Here is a 21,253-nt window from a genome sequence, read left to right on the forward strand (position 1 = left end):
TCCAAATACTCTTTAATTATTTGAGTACGCAAATGGTAAAATATTCCGAGTTCTCTAATTCGTTAGAATTAAAAAAGACAAATTAATTTGTTAGAATATAGAAATCAATAAAATAACTATTCTTCCAATTTTGATTTAATGTTTCAATGTTTAAAATGTGCAATTGTTGTATTGTTTTGTGCTATACTCTCATTAAATTAACTTTGAAAAACTAATTTTCTACTAAAATGTATTTTTTAAACTAATTTAATATAAAGTAGTAAAAAAGTTTAAAAACTAATTATTCAAGACTAAATCCTACTTTTCTATTTTTCAAAACTAAATAGTTCATTTATTTACAAATTTATTCAAAACTCTTTTACATGCATGAACTCAATCTAATTTGAGGAATTGTTCTCCTTTAAAACATAAACTGCATGTAAAATTATACTATGAAACAACTTTTACCTTTTTAATCTCTATTTAAATATAGTTCTTTTAGTATTTTTACAAGCTACTTTTGTTTATTTTTCCTTTTACTATTTGACTTACAGACGACAAACTAAAAAAATTGAAATAGAATGTACAAGAAGTGAATGCTATTTGTGGAGACTAGAGTGAATTCAAAACATGCCACAGGAGTTCACTGTTTCCTCACTTACTATAATACAGAATTATGCACCACAATATTTTCCTGAAGATCTAATCACAATTAAAGCTTTGTTACAGCTTTGCAATGGTGCCACTGGAGATCATATGTGGCAAATACGAATTCAAATTCTCTGTTGATTTCTTTGAGTCTTCAAAATACATTAATATTAATGTAAGTATAATTAAAAAATTTAATATATTTTAAAGACATAACAGAAAAATAGCACAAAAAAACTCAGCAGAGCATTCAAAAATCCCTGAAAATAGTGTTTCTTTTTGCAATAGTAAGTGGACACACATTCAAAGAGAACAAAATATTTTTTATCGCTATTGCCAAGGAAAGTAGCTACACTACCAAAATACGAATAGAAGTAATATGGATTCTTAGAATTGGTTTATCGATTTCTGATGTTTCTTATGCTGTCTAAAGAGAACAAACAAGAAAATTCATAATCCTTAATAGATGATAATAACGTTAAGACCAATAACAGTAATCCATAAATTAAACATCATAAATTAATGACAATAGCCTTTGGTTCACATGATCCTTTGTCTACATCTTCAAAGCAGCCCTTGCCATGGCCAAGGCACCATCAAAGTTTTGGTTTCCACCAATAAATCCACTCATATGCACAAAAACACAGCCAGGAATGCCAGCCTCCTTTGACAGTTCTTCATCCCTTAACCCTCGCCACTGAGAGGGTAGAGCCTTTCGGCTATCAAAACTGTCAGGAGACACTGCAACTGACTGCACTCTCCATTGTTTGCTTCTTTCATCCTGTAAATGACATTAGGTGATGTACAGAAATCTATAAATGTGTAACAGAACCTACCATAATAAGGCAGATAAGAGATGATATTAAGCTCATGGTGATATAGGGACTCAAGCATTTTATCATTACTTCAATGACAGCAGTCTCAACAAACATCGCTACAAAGGATTTTAATACCATCTTTATAAGTGGTTTACACTTAACTCAATCTTACAAAATCAGTTTGTAAAGCGAAGTTTGTGCCTTAGTATAATTTCATCATATCTCTAGTTGATATGCAATCTCCAAAAAAAAGTTATTGTGTATTGCTAAACCTCAAACCTAAAATATAATGAAACATTTTATTTCTATGTACTTTTTTTTAAACTCATGCTACACATCACTATGATTTTTATTTTTGTGTACTTTGAATGTTTAAATTTTATAAAATGCATTACTTTTAATTTTTGGTATTACTAAATTATGAAATTATATTTCTAATGTTATTTTTCATATATTTTAACCACTACTATTCTTTTTTAATCAAGTGAACCTTGAACTGGTCCCTTTGACTCATTTTATGACCTGTCTGGTTTACAAAACATAGATATGAAGAACCTTTCCACACAAAAATTATAGACTCAACTTTGAAGAAAAATTCTCACGGGAATTCAAGCAATGGAAGATATAACTTATCAAGTACTAAGATTTCACCAATGATTCCATTCATTTTGAAAAAGGAAAATTGTGGAAGAACTCACATTGACTAGAAATAAAACGAAGTTATAATATAAGTTGTTACAAACTTAACTTTAGAAACTGGTTTTGTAAAGTTAAATTAGGCTTAAAAGTACACTTCTTTATATGATATAAGAGTCATTCAAAACCTATCCTAATAAGGTGTTAGGCCTCATGTCACCCATTAATAGATTCTCCCCTAGTCCCACACTTGAGATGACTAGTTCTCAACATGAATGGGTGTTGATGAGTCCATAATGCCAAATTACCTTAGAAATATTACATTTCTGTTAATTTTGACTTTTGATAACATACCAGTATTTTCCAAGGCGGGGTCCACAATAAATTTGTTACTTGCTGATTTTCACCCTATTGATGACATCCCAATAAATTTTTTACTTACTGATTTTTTGTGAAGGAAATTGTTAGCATAAAGAATCTAAACTATGCCTTTCAAGTGAATTATTTTCATCCTTACTACTTGAGCTAAACCACATCCGCAAGCAGTCATCAGAATTGTCAAGAGAAGTGTGATTTACCAAAAAAAAAATAGATGCAGACAAGTGTGTGTCAATAATGATATACACCATAGTTTTCCTATCTCCTTTTTTAACCTTTGTCTAATTTGGTGGAAATGGGGTGGAAGGAACATAAGAAGGACTAACACCTTGCTTGCTCTAGGGAATGGAAATAGAGAAACAGTATGGTAAGAAGAGAGAAAGAGGTAGGAATAAAATTGAATGTATAACTGTTTGGTAGAGTAAAAATAGATAAAATAGAGTAGAACGATATTTTAAAAGTTATGTGATTTGATATAATTGTTTGTATAAGTAAATACCCATTATATCCTCATAAGTGGCAAACCAAATGTAGAAACTTCTCAAGCATAATAGATTAAAGTTATTGATTAGTCAATTATTCAAATAAAATAATCAATCATAAAATTTCGATAATAGGCTATCATTGAACAATATTGTTTTATGAAGGTTTATTTTAAACAATTTTGCTAATAGGGAAAGATGGGTAAAACAGGTTTTTACACCCTTGGTAAACAGTAGTCATGGTCAATATAAAACACACAAATACACATATATAATGAAATCACAGTGCCAAATAGCTAACAAAGTGTCATAAAATTACAAAACAATACTGTGTACATCACAAGGCCAAGAAAAGTGGCTAGCAACTCCACAAATTCAGCAAACAACTATTTTTAGATGCTGCACAATTGAGCAACATATACTCCCAAAAAACAGTGATGCTGAATAATAAGGGCTGTTTGCTGCTATATAAACTCAGCAATATACCCTACAAAAACTCCTATAAAACATCCTCCTCATTGATCAAAAGTTCTTCCCTTTCCTCAACAACGTCTTTATCCTCATCTATTGTGGATTTTCCCTACATGTTGAACTTGGCATTCAAGTTTCTTGGACCGCATTTCCTTCTAGCTCCCTCATCAACATCAAAACACAAATGTACATTCATCCATGAAGCATGCATAACTAAGCAAGGACTTTCCCTTTTTGATTATCCACTCGTCATTTAATTCAATACTGGACACGTACATGGGATAATATGTGTATGCCTTCTCTATCCTTTATCTCATCTCAAGTTTAGTATTATATTTAACATACACAACTTTTAACCTTTGTTGCTCTATTGACATTTTCTTAGTATGCACATAGTCAAATATACTCCAATTCATTTCGCATCCCGCTCACTACATGAGCCTAAAGATTCTTATGGCTACTTGTTGATTCAAAAGAAAATATAGTTAATAAGGTACAGGAGGATATTAAGTGTGTTGTTAGAAGTTGCAAGAAGATTCTAGAGACCTCTTCCTAATCTTTGCTTTAGAGCTAGGGTTCTCTATATTTAAAGGCTAATGTACTATTTTAAATCAATGAATTGAATAAAATCTACTCATTCAGATTAATCCATTCCTAAGTTGGTACCAAAGCTCACAATCTTAGAGACTCTACTTCCATATTTCTTCTTTACAATCTTAGCTACGATTCCATTTTGTGGTTGCCTAGCATGCACCCATTTCCTTCAATGATTGCACCCAGCTTGTGTTTCCTAGGAACCAACTTTATCACTACAGTTTCCACCATTGTCATCGCCACTGCCATCATCGCCAATTAGACTAACAATCTCACCAGGAAAGTAAATATGTTGTCCTCTGATATGTCCATCCCTCGAGTCTTGCCATATAATTGGAGCTATCACATGCCTCTTGTTCCACAAGTAGTGAGTTTTGCAGGCCTAAAACTTTCAGTCATCACAGCCCATCCAATCACTATTCCCACTACTGCTTGCGTTGCCAGAAACACCTAGAGGTGGTTGTTCCCAATTTATCATTGTTTTGTCCTTTTGCCTCACATGAATCCCTCATTTGAAAAGATCATTGTTCATGGCAGCATTGCTCACAAATTTTTCTTTTTCTCTTTTTTCTACTATTATCTATTTTTTTATTTAGGAGGGGGCTAAGAAATCCTTTATTCTTTGGCACGACAACTCCATTAAGCAATGCTAATCTCCCACACTTACCTCATGATAGTTGCCTTAATGAATAAAACTATCTCCAATGAGTTCAATTCATTAGACACGCGTTAAAGGGTACAGATAGCCTCAACCATATTGAAAGAGAGGTTGTATCATCAGTTAATCCTAATTTCCAAATTTGGAACAATGATGACTCATGAGTTATTGATTACATGGCTAAGGATCCATGACTATAGAAACTAATAGAAATTATGTTTTACTCCAATGCCTGTGAAATTTGGGAAGACCTCACAAATACTGGTTACATACAACACGATATCTCTACATGCTACACCTTCTTTATTCTACAATGTTCATTAAGCTTGAAATTTGCAGGGATGTTCACTCTTGCTCAGTTTGTTGAACAATCCCAAATATGTCAACTTTTACCAAGATTGAATCTTACACATGACCCTATTAGAGCACAAATTATTGGGAAGGAAAGACTTTCTACATTGTCCGAGGTGAGGAGTTGCCATGTTTGGAAAGGCTGCCACAACCTTGGACTTCAAATCTCGAAAACATAAAACTCAACTTCAAAGATAACGATGACCATTGGTGCACTCATTGTAAGAAATTTTACCACACTAATGAGACTTTCTACATTGTCCGAGGTGAGGAGTTGCCATGTTTGGAAAGGCTGCCACAACCTTGGACTTCAAATCTCGAAAACATAAAACTCAACTTCAAAGATAACGATGACCATTGGTGCACTCATTGTAAGAAATTTTACCACACTAATGAGACTTTCTTCAAGGTATAAAACCAAGAACAACTACAATTGTCTAAGCCAAGGATAATTGTTCATTTTCCTCTACAAACGAATGTGTTTATTTTCTAAGGAACACAAATGATGTGGAAATCAAATCAAAGTTTATTAGCATATCTTGTGGCAAGTTATACAAGCCCAATGTCATAAAAAAACATATTGTGGTTAGAAAGCAAGTACCAAAAGATGGCTTATTGATAGAATCCATAAGAGTATATGGACATTAAATTTCAACGCATAATGTAGTCCTTCAATTGACGAGGACAAAGGAATCATGGAAGAATTTCTAGAATCTAAAGTTGTAATAAACCTCCTTTAAGACTGACCTTTTAGTTCGGCTAGACAAATGAGAGCTTTCTCTTTTCCATGTAACTTGAACCAAGTCTCCTTGGTGTGGCCAAATATCTTACATTGAGGGCACCTACAATCCTCCTTGCCTTTTAAGTTGAATTTCATGTTCCTAGGATTTGAGATCCCAAGTTCGGAAGCCTTTCCAAAGAACATGCCAACTCTTCATTGGAAGGTTCATTTATTATGACCATTCGACGACTCTCCTCACCCTCGCCATAGAAGACTTTAGAAATAGAAGAAATTCTTTCCTTCCCAAGAATGTGTCCTAATAGGTAATATTGAGGGATCAATCTTGATAAGAACTTCAATATTTTGGGATTGTTCAACAAACAAAGCAAGAGTGACAACATCCCTACTATTATCTAGCTTCAAATTTCGATATTGGTCCAGCTAAATCCATAGACCCTTCAACATTAAATGATGTCACACAACAAAGAAAGCACCCAGCTTGGTACCAAATGACACATAGAAAAAGTATTTCCAAGTCCTTCCCCAATTTCAAGAGCACTAGAATAAAACCTATAATCTCTATTGATTCCTATAGTCATGGACCCCCGTAGCCATGTCATAATTTGCGAGTCATCATTGTCCCAAATTTGGAAATTTGGGTCATCCTTAGGAATGGCCTCTCCTGCAATATGGTTGAGCCTACTTGTACCCTTCAATGTGCTTCTAATAAATTGAGCACATTTGAGATCACTTTGATCATTAAAACTATCATTAAGCAAATATGGAAGAACAACATGGCTTAGTGCAATTGTCATGCCAAAAACACAAGATTCCTTAGACTTTAAAAAACATCAGAGAAGAAAAAACAAGAACAATGTCATGAACAATACTTCTTTCAAAGGAGAGAAGAGCAACCAGAGGCGAAAGGGTGAAACAAGGGCAAGTCTAAATCCACCCACCTTAGGGTAACTTCGACAAAGCAAGCTGCGCTGAGAAAAACACATCGAATGCACAATCACAAGTCAGAAACTTGTGTCACATGAAGCCCAATCATAGAGAAAAAAGAGGAGCATGCAGGCACATGGATACTCCGATAGCAGTGCAAGTTCAATGGTTGACAAATTAAAGGATGACAAATTTCCTAGAGTGATTGTTGATCTAATTCAAGCTATGGCAACAACAGTGATAAAGATGGTGTGGCAGTGGCACAAAGTTGGATGCACCTTGGGCAACCCTGATAATTAAAGGAAACGGGTGCGCTTCAGGCAACCCCAAAAAAGGAACATCAGCTAAGACAACAATGAAGACATGTGGAAACAGAGTCCTCAAGATGAGGAGCTCCGGTACCAACTTGGAAAAGATTAAACTATATGAGGAAAAAAAATATTGAATTAATTCCGTGAAACATATAGAGAACTCTAACCCTAATATAATATAAAAATTCCTATTGTAGCTTATAAAAGATATTTTCACCTGGAACAACATTAACCGATCAGCTTAAAAGGTAAAAAACCACCAGACGTTATTTCGAGACTTAATGGGGACTAGAAACATAGAATAGAACCTGAGAAAACGAAAATAAACAAATACCTGAAATAGAACATATTTGATTGGAGGGTCAATTTTCAACTCCCCTTCAAGCTCAAATAAGTGAAGCTTCCACTGCAGAAAACAAAACACAAGTTCACAATTTCTGATAATACAATGCTAATAGTACCATGTAGGTAATACACAGGGAGAATAAAGAATTTGAGGAATTGAGGTATTTTCAGAATACACATATAACTGTACATTAGCCAAAGATGACCATTCTAGATTATAAGCAGCAGCCTGTTGATGGTTTTTATATAATTGGATAATAAATAATTGGAGTTGCAGAAGCTGAATGTCTCCTGATACCATATCAAACCACAGAATGCAGAAAAAAAAAAAGTATTCTTATTCAAAACTGAATGAATAGAAGATTAAAGACTGGAACATTACTGACTGGAAAACAATGATACAATGCTCTGGACTATATATACACATATAGAATAATGCTTTAACAGATTTAGCTGACACAGTAATACAGCTTTATGAAATTATAATAATGAACAGAAATATAATAGGAAAGTAAGCCAAAATAGTCAGTTCCATTTACTAACACAGATGTGCCACATCAGCTATGATCGCACCGCCAGGGATTTGTTTTGCTCCAAAACTATTGTGTTGTTAGGGCACAAATCACACAATGATGCTGTATAAAACTCACACAAAACTGCTAAGGAGTAGAAAACAAGTAATGAACAGAAACTGAGAATCACATAAGTATACTATTCAATAAAAAGTTAATCATATCCTGCTTCCACTGATTATATTTACTTGCATGATAAGAAAATTAGATCATTTTTTCATCAAGAAATTACGCTGCTTCCACTGACTATATTTGCTTGCATTATAAGAAAATTAGATCCTTTTTTGCATCAAGAAATGTTGAGGTCTCAAAGATGTCCAAATAAATACACATTCAAGGGTCAAACCGTCATTTTAGGCATTAACATATTCCATAAATTAGAAATTTGTTCATGAAATGCATAATAGTTAATTTTAGCATGAAAATTACAAGATCCTCTGCGTATTTGTCAACATGTTCAAAACTGTTGAACATGCTCAAGCTTCAGATCGTTATTTCTTAATATAGCACAGCCGAATAGAAATAAGTTGAATGAATCATATTCAAATATTAAACAAAACGTTACAAGAGGGGGGAGAATTTTCAACTCACAGGACAAGATTTAGTCAAAACTAGAATTTCTCCACTAGGATCAACAGTCTGTCTAGCTGCTATGGTCTCCATTACAATTGACCTTGCTGGTAACCATGACTTTACATGAAGACGAACGCTCTACAAGAGAAGAGGGGAGCATCTCAGATAACAAACCAAAATGTAAAAAAGGCAAGAAAATTTTAAAACCACTTATTCCTGTTGAAGTTCAAAAAGAAAGTGCCTGACAGACTCACATCCAGAAATTCACTGCCAGCAAGAGCCATGGCACGTTGAAAGGCCTCATTTTCTTTCTCAGCTGACTGATGAAGATCTGTCCAGTCCAAATTTAATCTTCCTACTCTTGAGGATAAATGAGTATTATTCACATATTTCGGAGGCAGGTCTGTATCAAATTGATTGATTCCATTGTCTGTAGCATCAATTGCCTGATATAATTAAACAATAACACTAATATCATACATCCAGTTTGGATCGACTAACTAACCTCAAATGCACCATTAATCCCATATACCACCCTGCAGGCAATTATCAAACTAATCCAAGAACATAGCTGAATGTCCCAAAAACATAAGTCAGCCAATGTCCTCTTACAATCAATCATTTGGTAATGAATATCAATTACGAAAACTGATCTATAGCAATAATGTACAATTTCCAAACATATACTTATATCAATAAAACAAAATTCGTAACAGAAGCCATAGAAGTTAATAAGACACTAGACCACCCACAGGCCAATTATTTGCAAAGCCTATTCTGGGAAATATATGACCTAGAATTAATTATTACTGCACTTGTACTGGTATATGGAACATAAATGGCTCTGTGTGAGTATTGACATATTTCAACAAAGAAATGTAGAAACATGCATTCCAAAACTACACCAGAATCGTGATGTAATTGAGTTATGGTGCAAAATTGAATCCATCTACTTCTTGATATTATTTCTCATTCCCTTTTTATTGTTGAAGATCACACATCAACTAAACATATGACCAAATTATACTGCATAAGTAAATACAAATCTCATATTTCTAAACCAGTTTTGTGAGATTGAATTAGACTTACATAGTCCACTTTTTATGATACAGCATGCAAAATTCAAAACTATGTACTATACATATGAAATATAGACTATACTTGAAAATACTGACTATTGCAATGCATGAAAAAAATTGTTAGGGATTCTGAAAAGAATTCCTAACCAGCACTATCTCTATCTCAAACACCACAATCCAGAATAGGAAAAGAAAGAATAGTATGAATGGTATTCTCAGCAATGAATCAAGAATACATTGTATCTTAGGAGCTTAACCTCCTTCACCTGGTGCTAAGACCGGTCTACACATACAAACTACTTATTGAATGAACACAAAAATCATAAAAACATATTATTGAATGAGAGGGCTTACTACTCCTCATACATTAGCATTACATTTATAGGGGAAAGAAAGTAACTACCCATTTCCTTTCCAACTCACTTTGGTTGGAACACAACTCACACACAGCTCATACTGACAGCACACACACAGCTCACACTAATCATTCAATAATTCTAACACTTCCCCTCAAGCTGGAGCATACAAATTGTATGTACCAAGCTTGGAACTAATGAATTCAATTCTAGGTCCTCTTAAGGACTTAGTTAACATATCTGCAAGTTGATCCTTTGACCCAACAAACTCAGTACAAATTTCTTTGGACAACAATTTTTCCCTAACAAAATGGCAGTCAATTTCTATATGTTTGGTCCTATCGTGAAACACTGGGTTTGATGCAATGTGGAGAGCAGCTTGATTATCGCAATACATCTTCATGGTTTGAATGCTACAGAAGTTGAGCTCTTGAAGAAATTGCTTCACCCATCTAAGTTCACTTGTTAGTGATGCCATAGCCCTATATTCAGCTTCAGTTGTTGATCGGGCTACTACATTTTGTTTCTTACTCTTCCATGAATGATATTTCTCCCAAGGAGAACACAATATCCAGTAGTAGATCGTCTATCAATAGGCGAGCCTGCCCAATCTGCATCACAGTATCCAGAGACTTGAATGCTTCCTTTATCTTCATATAACAACCCTTGTCCAGGAGCCTTTTTTAGGTATCTTAGAATTCGAATGATAGCATTCCAATGGCCAAGACATGGAGCCTGCATGAATTGACTGACCACTCCAAATGCAAAAGATAGATCCGGTCTTGTAATAGTGAGATAAATCAGTTTTCCAACAAGTCTTCTGTATCTTTCTGGATCGGAGAACAATTCACCTTCGCTTGAAGCTAATTTTTGATTTGGGTCCATAGGACTGTCTATTGGTCTACAATCAATCATTCCTGTCTCTTGTAATATATTGTTGGAAGTCCCACATCGACTAGAGATAAGGCCAAATGATAATATATAATTGAGGTGCAAACCTCACCTTACAAGCCGGTTTTGTGGGGATGAGTTAGGCATAAACTCACTTTCTAATATGGTATCAGAGCCATGGTTAGAGCCTATCCTAGCGAGTTCTAAGTGGACATTCTATTCTTCTCTTCCACCCGTAATCGGGCCGCTATTGGACCACCCAATTTCTACTATCACGCACGAGATGTCTATACCTCGACGTGAAGGGGGTGTGTTGGAAGTCCCACATCGACTAGAGATAAGGCCAAATGATAATATATAATTGAGGTGCAAACCTCACCTTACAAGCCGGTTTTGTGGGGATGAGTTAGGCATAAACTCACTTTCTAATATATATCAAGAGCATATTTCCTTTGAGAGACTACAATTCCATCTTTTGATCGAGCTACTTCAATGCCCAAGAAGTATTTCAGGCTTCCAAGATCTTTGGTTTGGAAATGTTTGCATAAGTGTTTCTTCAGTTGAGATATTCCAACAACATCATTTCCTGTGATGACTATATCATCAACATATACTATTAGATAAACACATTTCCCAAGAGATGTAGTACAATAAAAAACTGAATGATCTGTTTCACTTCGTTTCAAGCCAAATTGTTGAACAATAGAGCTGAATTTTCCAAACCAAGCACGTGGTGACTGCTTGAGACCATATAGAGAGCGATGCAATTTGCATACCATTCCACACTCCCCCTGAGCAACAAACCCTGGAGGTTGCTCCATATAAACTTCGTCCTCAAGATCACCATGAAGGAAGGCATTTTTTATATCTAGTTGATGAAGTGGCCAGTGACGAATAGCTGCCATTGCAAAGAATAGACGAATAGTAGTCATCTTAGCCACAGAAGAGAAAGTCTCACAATAATCAATGCCATAAACTTGAGTGTATCCTTTAGCAACTAAACGAGCTTTGAGACGATCAATGTTGCCGTTAGAATCAACTTTAATTGTATACACCCATCGACAACCAACTGCCTTTTTACCCTGTGGAAGAGGTACCAACTCCCAAGTTTTATTTTGTTCGAGAGAGCTTGGATTTCTGCAATCATGGCCTCTCGCCAACCAGGATGAGCAAGTGCTTCTTCCATATTTTTAGGTATATCAACTGAAGACACTGAAGATATAAATGCACAATAGGATGGAGATAATCTGTGATAACTAAGAAAGTTATAGATTGGATGTGGGTTGCGAGTGGAACGAGTACCTTTCCGAAGAGCAATAGGCCAACCTGAATCATCTTCGGGAGTCGTGGGAGTAAGTGACGGTGAGGAAGAATCTGAAGGAGAGGATTCACCATTTTCTGGATGTTCTACCTGTGTAACATTGGGAGATGATGGTTCAGGGGAACTGGGACGCTGAGTTGTAGACACAGGAGGAATATTTGACTCAATCATGGGAAGAGGAAGGACCTGTTGGATAACCTCAATCTCTTGTTCAGATGAAGTGAAGTAGGGAGTTTGTTCAAAAAAGGTAACATTTGCAGACATAAAGTACTTTTTAGTTTCACGAGAGTAACACCTATAACCTTTTTGAAGCCGTGAATATCCCAAGAAGACACATTTGATTGCACGAGCAGAAAGCTTATCTAGTCCAGGAGACATGTCATGAACAAAACATACGCAACCAAAGATTCGAGGAGAGGTGTGAAAGAGAGGTTGGTTGGGAAAAAGAATGGAAAAAGGAGTTTTATGATTAAGAGAAGAAGAGGGCATCCTATTAATAAGATAACATGCAGTTAAAATGGCATCACCCCAGTGATGAGTGGGAATATGGGCACTAAGCAAAAGAGTTCGGGCAGTTTCAATCAAGTGTCGGTTTTTTCTTTCTGCTATACCATTTTGTTGTGGTGTATGAGGACAAGTAGACTGATGTAGTATACCATGAGAGCTTACAACTTCAGAGAAATTGTAAGAGAAGTATTCTTTGGCATTGTCACTTCTTAGAATTTTGATAACTTGGCCAAATTGATTTTTGATTTCATTTAAAAAGGAGGTAAAGATGGATAATAATTCAGAACGATCTTTCATAAGATAAACCCAAGTACATCTTGAATATTCATCAATGAAAGTAACAAAATACCGAAAACCAAAGGACGAGACACGACTAGGTCCCCAAATATCAGAATGGATAATGGAAAAACTAGAATCACACGTTGTTTGTGACCTTTTAGGAAAGGAAGACCGAACGTGTTTTCCGAGATGACATGACTCACATTCTAAACTATTGACATTACCAAGTTCAGGGAACATTTTTTTTAATTTTAACAAATGAAGATGACCAAACCGATCGTGTAACAATTTAGGAGTAGGAGCTGCAACACATGATACAAGGGGATGAGATCCAAAATGGTATAATCCTCCCGCTTCATATCCTTCTCCAATCCGTTTCCTTGTCCCACGCTCCTGTATAACAAAGGAGTTGTTATCAAAGGTTATTGAACAATTTAATGAGTTGGTTAACTGACTCAAGGAAATCAAATTGAAAGGACAGTTAGGAACAAATAGAACATATTGGAGATTTAAGGATGGAGACAGAGAGACATGACCAATGCCCTTTGATGAGACTTTTGAACCATTTGCAAGGGTTATTAAATGAGATTTTTCTTGAAAAGAAAGGGTTGAGAACAAAGAGGTATTACCGGAGATATGATCAGAAGCACCCGAATCAATACCCAGGAAGTTTGATCTTTGGGAGATTGAGAAATGCACACTGTACTTGAAGATGTTTGTGCCATGCTATTGGATTTTAACCGTAGGTACTCCTGATATTCATCTTCAGTAAATTTTGAATTGAAGGGTTAGACTGAGAGATATTAGCGGTTTTTGGAGGAAAACCATGCAAGAAGTAGCAATTCTCTTGGGTATGACCCATCCTTTTGCAATGTGTGCACGGACCTCGCCCTCGACCTCCACGTCCTCCTCCTCTAGTACCACGTCCTCTTCCGCGTGCGATAATCATGGCAGATTGCTCTACTGCCCCAAAAGTTTCTTGAGGGTGTGGCATCGGAACCCGAACAAGACGTGTGGTCAAGGATTCCATGGAGGGAACTTCATGACTGGTTAGAAGTTGATCTCGGATATGAGCAAGGTCGGGATGCAGAGCTCGTAGAATCATTACCATATAATACTTGTCTAACCTTGTTTTGATATCTTCAGAAGATCCTGCTTCTAAAAACATCCGCAATTCTTCAGTAGCGGATTGGGCTTCAGCCATAAAAGATACCATATCATGATTCTCCATTTTAAGGGATGCAAGTTTATTTGTCGTGTCATACAGACGTTGAATGTCATTGGCATAAATGCTTTGAGCTTTCTTCCAAAAATAGTGACATGTCTTGAAAGCTCTAAGGGATATGAAGATTTGTGGTTCTACGGATTGCCACAACAAAGCACACAGTTGGAAATCTGCTTGTTTCCATTGATCTACTTTTTCAGCTGGTACGTGTGTTCCATCTTGCTCAAGATGATCATAACATCCGTGGCCAAGAAACCACATTTCAACAGCAGCAGACCAAGATAAATAATTTTTCCCATTCAGTTTTTCAGAAGTGATATTGGGACTTCCTGACAATGAGATAATGCTGCCAGTTGCCATTGCACGGTGTCTATAAATCTGAACTCTAAGAAAAAAAGCGGCAGTTTATTGAGGCAACAGCGACAAAATCCTTACTTAACCTGCTCAAGAGCTCACAAGATGAGACCATTCATAGAGTTGCTACAATGGCTGCTATGGAGGGACAAAACAGAGAGAGGAAGGTCCGGCGAGTCGACCGGAAGTAGCACGAAGTGATTCCGACGTCGGAACGGCGACGCGTGAACAGTACACGCCCAAGCTCAGTTGGAGAAAGGTGGCGCGTGGAGGCGCGTGGAGAGGATTCTTGGACTGATTCCGACGGGGTTATCTGTCGCTCGGAGAGGCGCTCCAGATCTGCTGGTCGCCGGACGAAACTGGGTTGACCGACGACGGCGGACGGCGGCGGACGGCGGAGTAAGGGGGATAGGCAGCGACGGAAGGTGGCAATATGTGGTGATGGGTGTGCCAAACAGTGAATAAAGTTTGAAAAAAAAAAGAGGTTATATATGATTATGGTAGATGGTGAGTGATAATGGTGGAGCTATATCTGATAGCTTAACTGAGAAAGGAAAAAAAGAACCAGAGCGGGTGATCCCGCTCTGATACCATATTGAATGAGCACAGAAATCATAAAAACATATTATTGAATGAGAGAGCTTACTACTCCTCATACATTAGCATTACATTTATAGGGGAAAGAAAGTAACTACCCATTTCCTTTCCAACTCACTTTGGTTGGAACACAACTCACACACAGCTCATACTGACAGCACACACACAGCTCACACTAATCATTCAATAATTCTAACACTACTCAACAACTAACTGAAACACTAAGGGTCCTAATATATAGGCCCGTTTCCCGCCCCCTCACTTAACTGAATAGCAGTTAAGTAGTTAAGTGTTTTGTTTCGCCTTCCTCCTCTCATAGACTCTCCATGTCCTAACAAAAATAAAGAATGCTTGATTACTTGACCCGCAATTAGAAATGTTTACACCATGATAAACAAGAATGGACCCAAGGAATCAAGTGGATCAACTTGTCCCCTATCAAAGCCAGTTAACTACTTAGGTTGATAGACATATAGACAGAATGTAAAGGGAGTTAGTTGGCTATTTATTTCGGCTCTCAAATCCCTCAAGCCCTATTTCTCTCCACTGAGTTTCCCTAATCCAGTGGAGTCTGTTCAATAATTGCTCCCCTCCTGTTGGTTCCTATTCTATTAAAAAGAATCTATTAGGATGCTTGACTCCTCTCAGCATCTATTTTCTTGATAAACACTCTCCTCAATCTCCTCAACCCAGATTTTGCTCAATTATAAAAACATAATAATTAAAAATGAATAAGTACATAAAATAATTAAATCAAACAAGTTCATCCAAAGTATGCATGGAGACAGGAAGACAGGAAAAATATTCAAAAATATATTACCTCCATGAAGCTCTTGTAAACCGCCAAATATATATGATGGACGTCTTGGTGTACCTCATCTACCTTCAGTTCTTTTGCTATAATCTCCTTTCCAAAATGCTAGACAGAAAACACAATCTAAATATAATTATCAAGGAATATAGTATTCACATTTAGAATAAAATTTCCCACAAACAATTTAACATTATACAAAACAGAGGAATTCACCACTGTGCAATCGAGGTAAATGACATAAGCAAGAAGTTATAATAAAGCCATAACAAAAATAGGTGGTTTAGATGAGAATTTTACCTTATAAACAAGACCAGCACTGCTCAATTTAGTGGAGAAACCATGCCCAAAAACTTCTTCAAAACCCTTCTGATGATGATCATACCGATCTCGGGCAGGGTCATAGACTCCCCCAACATCAAGAACAGCATCAAGACCCTCCAAAACCTACAGATCCAAAGTTCAATTTATGAAAAAAAACTTAAAACAGATATTACGCCACAAACTTCCACTCCATTCATTCGCTAAAGTCTACCCTAAACACAGGGCAACGTAAAAAAACCAACGGCAGCAACAATATAAAAGCTTAAGACAACTTCCCAACAAAATTTCCACTGCCCCTCCCATTCATGATTCAATGACAATATAAAGAAAACTCCCTCAACAAACCAAAATGCCGGCAACTCAAAAGGAAACACCCTTGTCCACATTTTCTAAGCAACTAAACACGCAAACCGTTAAGGAAATCACAAAACTGAAACAAGTGAAATTACTATATGGTCTCCTGCTTCATTATTAACTTATTTTACATTCCCACATTTTCAACAATCGGTGAAAATTTTCGATTTGGCTTTACTTTTTAGTACGTAAATTTGCTTAAATCCCACAAGGTACCAGGTTCGATAGAGTATGTAAATGTTTGGTTGTTCTCCCATAATAGCTAGCTTTTGAGGGTGCGTTTCCTAATTACTATGTACTTTCCAATGCGGACATCTCAGCAACCAAACAGATAATTTTTTGGTTTTTCATTAATCAGACCCCCATCCAGAAAAACATTTTTTTTCTAATCAACCAAAAGAAAATAAAAAGTCATATTTCCCAATACCAAACCAAAAGAAATATTTTCTACCAGCCAAACCCCAAAAATATCACACTTGACCATCAACCATACAAAAATACATCATATTTCCTCAGCAATCAAGCAAAAAAAAAAACCTAAAAAAGAGAGAGATGAGAGATGAACCAAACCTGAGGGTCTCGGGTGCGAACGATTTCGGCGTTGTTAAATCTGTGAGTGAGGCGAATCATGAAGCAGCCAAGGGCCTCGTCGCAGTGAAAACTTCCATTGTGAGTGCCCACGCGCTTCAGAGGCGCGTGAACGGGTAAGCCGGAAGAGAAGGAGAGTGATGTTTGGTTTGCCATGAGAAGAAGTGGAAGGGTGTGTTTGAGAAGATGGGATTTGATAAATGGTTTTGCCGTCACAGCCCACATGCAGTTTTTATTCACTTTCTTCCAACACACGTTTTTCTTCACTTTCTTCTTCCAACACACGTTTTTCTTCACTTTCTTCCAACACACGTTTTTCTTCACTTTCTTCCAACACACGTTTTTCTTCCATTCTTATACAAAACCCTGTTTTCTGCATTCTGTAGGGTTTAACCAATGTCTTTACAAATTCTTTTTAGACTTCATTTTCTTTACCAAATTATATTAAGTTTTCTTTTTCTTTTTTTTCTTCTATTCCAATTTTGTGGGGGTGCAATTTACTACATTAGATACTAACAACATGCGATTTGTAACTTTTTCTTCTTCTAACTGTACTGCTTCTAGTTTTATTAGTTTTATTTATTAGGCTATACCTCTCTTTTTCTTCTTGCACCCCCACAAAACCATTAATCCCTAAAATACCCTTTAATCATATCCTCTCAACCTCGTCAGCCTCTTCCTCATCCAAGGCTCCAGCATAATATTCTATCAACAACCTCAGCTCCAACCTTTATTGTCTAATAAGACAAGATTGCTTAACAATTTGTATTTTGAAGTTTAATAAATGTACCGTATGATCGGACGGTCTACATAGATCATAATCGGTGTGCATGGTCGGTCTCATAAGCGCACAACACGAATATTGATTAAAGAGATTAAGACAGATCACAAACTAAGCCTACCATATCATAATTGGGCCGAGATTGAAACATTGTTAATCCTAGACCCACACTAGAAAACTATAAATGTAAGTGAAAGGTAACATGTAGGTGGACGCATTTACTGTGCATTAATTACTGTCACTATTATATTGGATAATTGAATGGTTCAATTACTGACTTTGGCATCGGAGAATCTTTAACAGGTACACACCGACCAGGATAGTGAACCAGGAACGTATAGAGCAAGACCGGACGACGAGGAAGGACAAATTGTGAAGGAGTTTGGTGACTCAGCCCCATAACCAAAACAATAAATATTATTTAATGAAATAATATATAATAAAATGAACCATCTAGGATAAATATGCTAAACGTTATAATTATATGAATTTTATTCTAAATGTTCAACGTTATTCTAAAAATAAAACTGGCTTAAACATTAAGTATATCGTACTTTTCCTAAACAATTAATAACATCTATAGTATTAAATGTATGTACCAATAGTACTTTTTTGTCTATTGTGTTGTGTTTTCTTTATCTGCGTGGATCACAAAAGTACAAAACTTTTTTCAAATGTTTTACACTGGATCATAAGAACGTTAAGAGATAGGAAGACATTTTGAGAATGTTTCTTCAAGTGTTTTATGCTCTACTCATCCGTACAAGTTATTTCTACAAAAACACATAACATCTGACTCCATACCAAAAGGCTACCTACTTAAGGAAAAGTCAATGCATATGAGTAATGGATTTTTCGAAAGAAAGTGAATCACATGAATAGAAGATAACAAGAATAATGCTTTGAATTTTACGATGTCATTCTCTTTTAAGCTTTCATTGTCTAGAAATTTCTTTGGAAAAGAAAAGTTTTATTACAAGTCTTCAGATTTCTTTGTATTGAAAACTTATCCTCTTTACGAGAATTATAATCTATACTTGTTTTGTAAAAACACCTTTGTTGTGTCTGTATATTCAGAAGTGAATTAAAACACTTAGTTGTTTAACTCAATGAAGTTAAATGGTCTAATACTAATTAGTTGGACTAGTGAGATATTAGGACTAGTGAAACTTATATAACTAATGGGTTAGTTATAAAACCAAGAGTGGTTAAATTCCTTGTAATCTTTTGAAATATTAGTGGAATCTCTTAAGAGTGGTTAAGAAAGAACTGGATGTAGCTTAGTTTGTTGCTTAAGGGTGTTTTAAGGGGTCATCAAGTTGTTTGGTTGTCTTTCAAATAAGGGAAACCAATTGTTTTACTGTTTGTGAGTTTTATAAATCTGATGTTGTTGGTATGTTGATTGAATCTGATTAGTGTTTATGCCTGAATTGAATTGAGTTTTATTGTTATTTGGACTATTGTGACTAAGAGAACTAAAGAGTTGAACAATTGAGCAAATTAGTATAATTTTTAATATATAAAAACCGTGTTGAACCAACTCTCTAAAAAACGAATACCAACTTGAGCAATTTATCAGGTCCAAGTTCACTTTAATAAAAAATTTCAGTTTGTTGTAAACTGATATAGCATTGGGCAGTACTAGTTGGGCATTGAGCGCAAGCTTAATTGTGTAAGTTTAGAAGCAATATAGCTTTAGACGGTTGAATGCCTAATTTTACTAATGCTTTGGCGGTGAGCGGTGAGCGGTAGCAGGGCACCGTTGAGTGTCATCTCTCACTTTAGCTCTAGAGAAATTTAATTCGAGGATGCTCAACGACATATGGGTGTTGGTCAGAGTGACTTTTTGCGAGAAAAATAGTATTGACATTAAGATTGACGCTGAATGCCACCTTTTATGAGAAGTCTAGCATTGTGTGCCACCTTTGAGCGTCAATATGTATGATTGATTTATCTTTCTTGGTTTTTTGACATTGATTTATATCGTTTTTAAGTAAGTTTGAAAGCATGATAATTGAGTGTGTGGTAATGAGAATTTTGTCATGAATACATTTGAAAATGTTAAGAGGATTTCAAGGAGAAATCTCTAGGTGGTGATGATGTTTAGTGTATGCATAGTCATATGGGAGTTTAGAAAGAAAGTATTTTGATATTCTACTAACCATTCAACTCATACAAAGAAGAATGATGAGGAAGAGAATGGAAGGAGGTCCTAGTAATGACACACTTTATTGAAGAACACTTTACATAAATTATTGTTGTAATTTATATTTCTTTCAAAGATTTCAGATTTCAGTTGGGAAACGCACCAATGAGGGGAACAATTCCTTTAATCCAAATACTCTTTAATTATTTGAGTACGCAAATGGTAAAATATTCCGAGTTCTCTAATTCGTTAGAATTAAAAAAGACAAATTAATTTGTTAGAATATAGAAATCAATAAAATAACTATTCTTCCAATTTTGATTTAATGTTTCAATGTTTAAAATGTGCAATTGTTGTATTGTTTTGTGCTATACTCTCATTAAATTAACTTTGAAAAACTAATTTTCTACTAAAATGTATTTTTTAAACTAATTTAATATAAAGTAGTAAAAAAGTTTAAAAACTAATTATTCAAGACTAAATCCTACTTTTCTATTTTTCAAAACTAAATAGTTCATTTATTTACAAATTTATTCAAAACTCTTTTACATGCATGAACTCAATCTAATTTGAGGAATTGTTCTCCTTTAAAACATAAACTGCATGTAAAATTATACTATGAAACAACTTTTACCTTTTTAATCTCTATTTAAATATAGTTCTTTTAGTATTTTTACAAGCTACTTTTGTTTATTTTTCCTTTTACTATTTGACTTACAGACGACAAACTAAAAAAATTGAAATAGAATGTACAAGAAGTGAATGCTATTTGTGGAGACTAGAGTGAATTCAAAACATGCCACAGGAGTTCACTGTTTCCTCACTTACTATAATACAGAATTATGCACCACAATATTTTCCTGAAGATCTAATCACAATTAAAGCTTTGTTACAGCTTTGCAATGGTGCCACTGGAGATCATATGTGGCAAATACGAATTCAAATTCTCTGTTGATTTCTTTGAGTCTTCAAAATACATTAATATTAATGTAAGTATAATTAAAAAATTTAATATATTTTAAAGACATAACAGAAAAATAGCACAAAAAAACTCAGCAGAGCATTCAAAAATCCCTGAAAATAGTGTTTCTTTTTGCAATAGTAAGTGGACACACATTCAAAGAGAACAAAATATTTTTTATCGCTATTGCCAAGGAA

General features: G+C 35.4%; 1 protein-coding gene across 2 annotated transcripts; it reads right to left on the reverse strand.

Moving 5' to 3' along the window:
• Nucleotides 1–990: 990 nt before the first annotated feature.
• On the reverse strand, nt 991–17,545 carry LOC128193999 (uncharacterized). Of its 2 annotated transcripts, none has more exons than XM_052868328.1 (7): nt 17,151–17,545; nt 16,203–16,349; nt 15,912–16,010; nt 8,737–8,928; nt 8,501–8,620; nt 7,327–7,398; nt 991–1,408 (listed from the first exon to the last, which is right to left on the reverse strand). In XM_052868328.1, exons 1-7 carry the CDS (start codon nt 17,391–17,393, stop codon nt 1,184–1,186), a joined length of 1,098 nt encoding a protein of 365 aa, XP_052724288.1. In that variant the 5' UTR covers nt 17,394–17,545; the 3' UTR covers nt 991–1,183. The 2 variants fall into 2 exon arrangements, with proteins under 2 accessions (XP_052724288.1, XP_052724289.1); XM_052868329.1 differs by lacking the exon at nt 991–1,408 and adding an exon at nt 6,573–6,725 and having other exon boundaries at nt 17,151–17,512.
• Nucleotides 17,546–21,253: the final 3,708 nt, after the last annotated feature.

Source organism: Vigna angularis, chromosome 9, assembly GCF_016808095.1.
Source record: "Vigna angularis cultivar LongXiaoDou No.4 chromosome 9, ASM1680809v1, whole genome shotgun sequence".
Classification (NCBI taxonomy): Eukaryota; Viridiplantae; Streptophyta; class Magnoliopsida; order Fabales; family Fabaceae; genus Vigna; species Vigna angularis.

Excerpts from the sequence above, each read along its gene's own strand:
- LOC128193999 (XM_052868328.1), bottom strand. The coding sequence starts at position 17,393 with ATGTGGGCTGTGACGGCAAAACCATTTATCAAATCCCATCTTCTCAAA. Across the intron at positions 16,011-16,202 it reads GTGCTGGTCTTGTTTATAAG|CATTTTGGAAAGGAGATTAT; the intron begins GTAAAATTCTCA and ends TTTTCTGTCTAG. Across the intron at positions 8,929-15,911 it reads TTTACAAGAGCTTCATGGAG|GCAATTGATGCTACAGACAA; the intron begins GTAATATATTTT and ends TAATTATATCAG.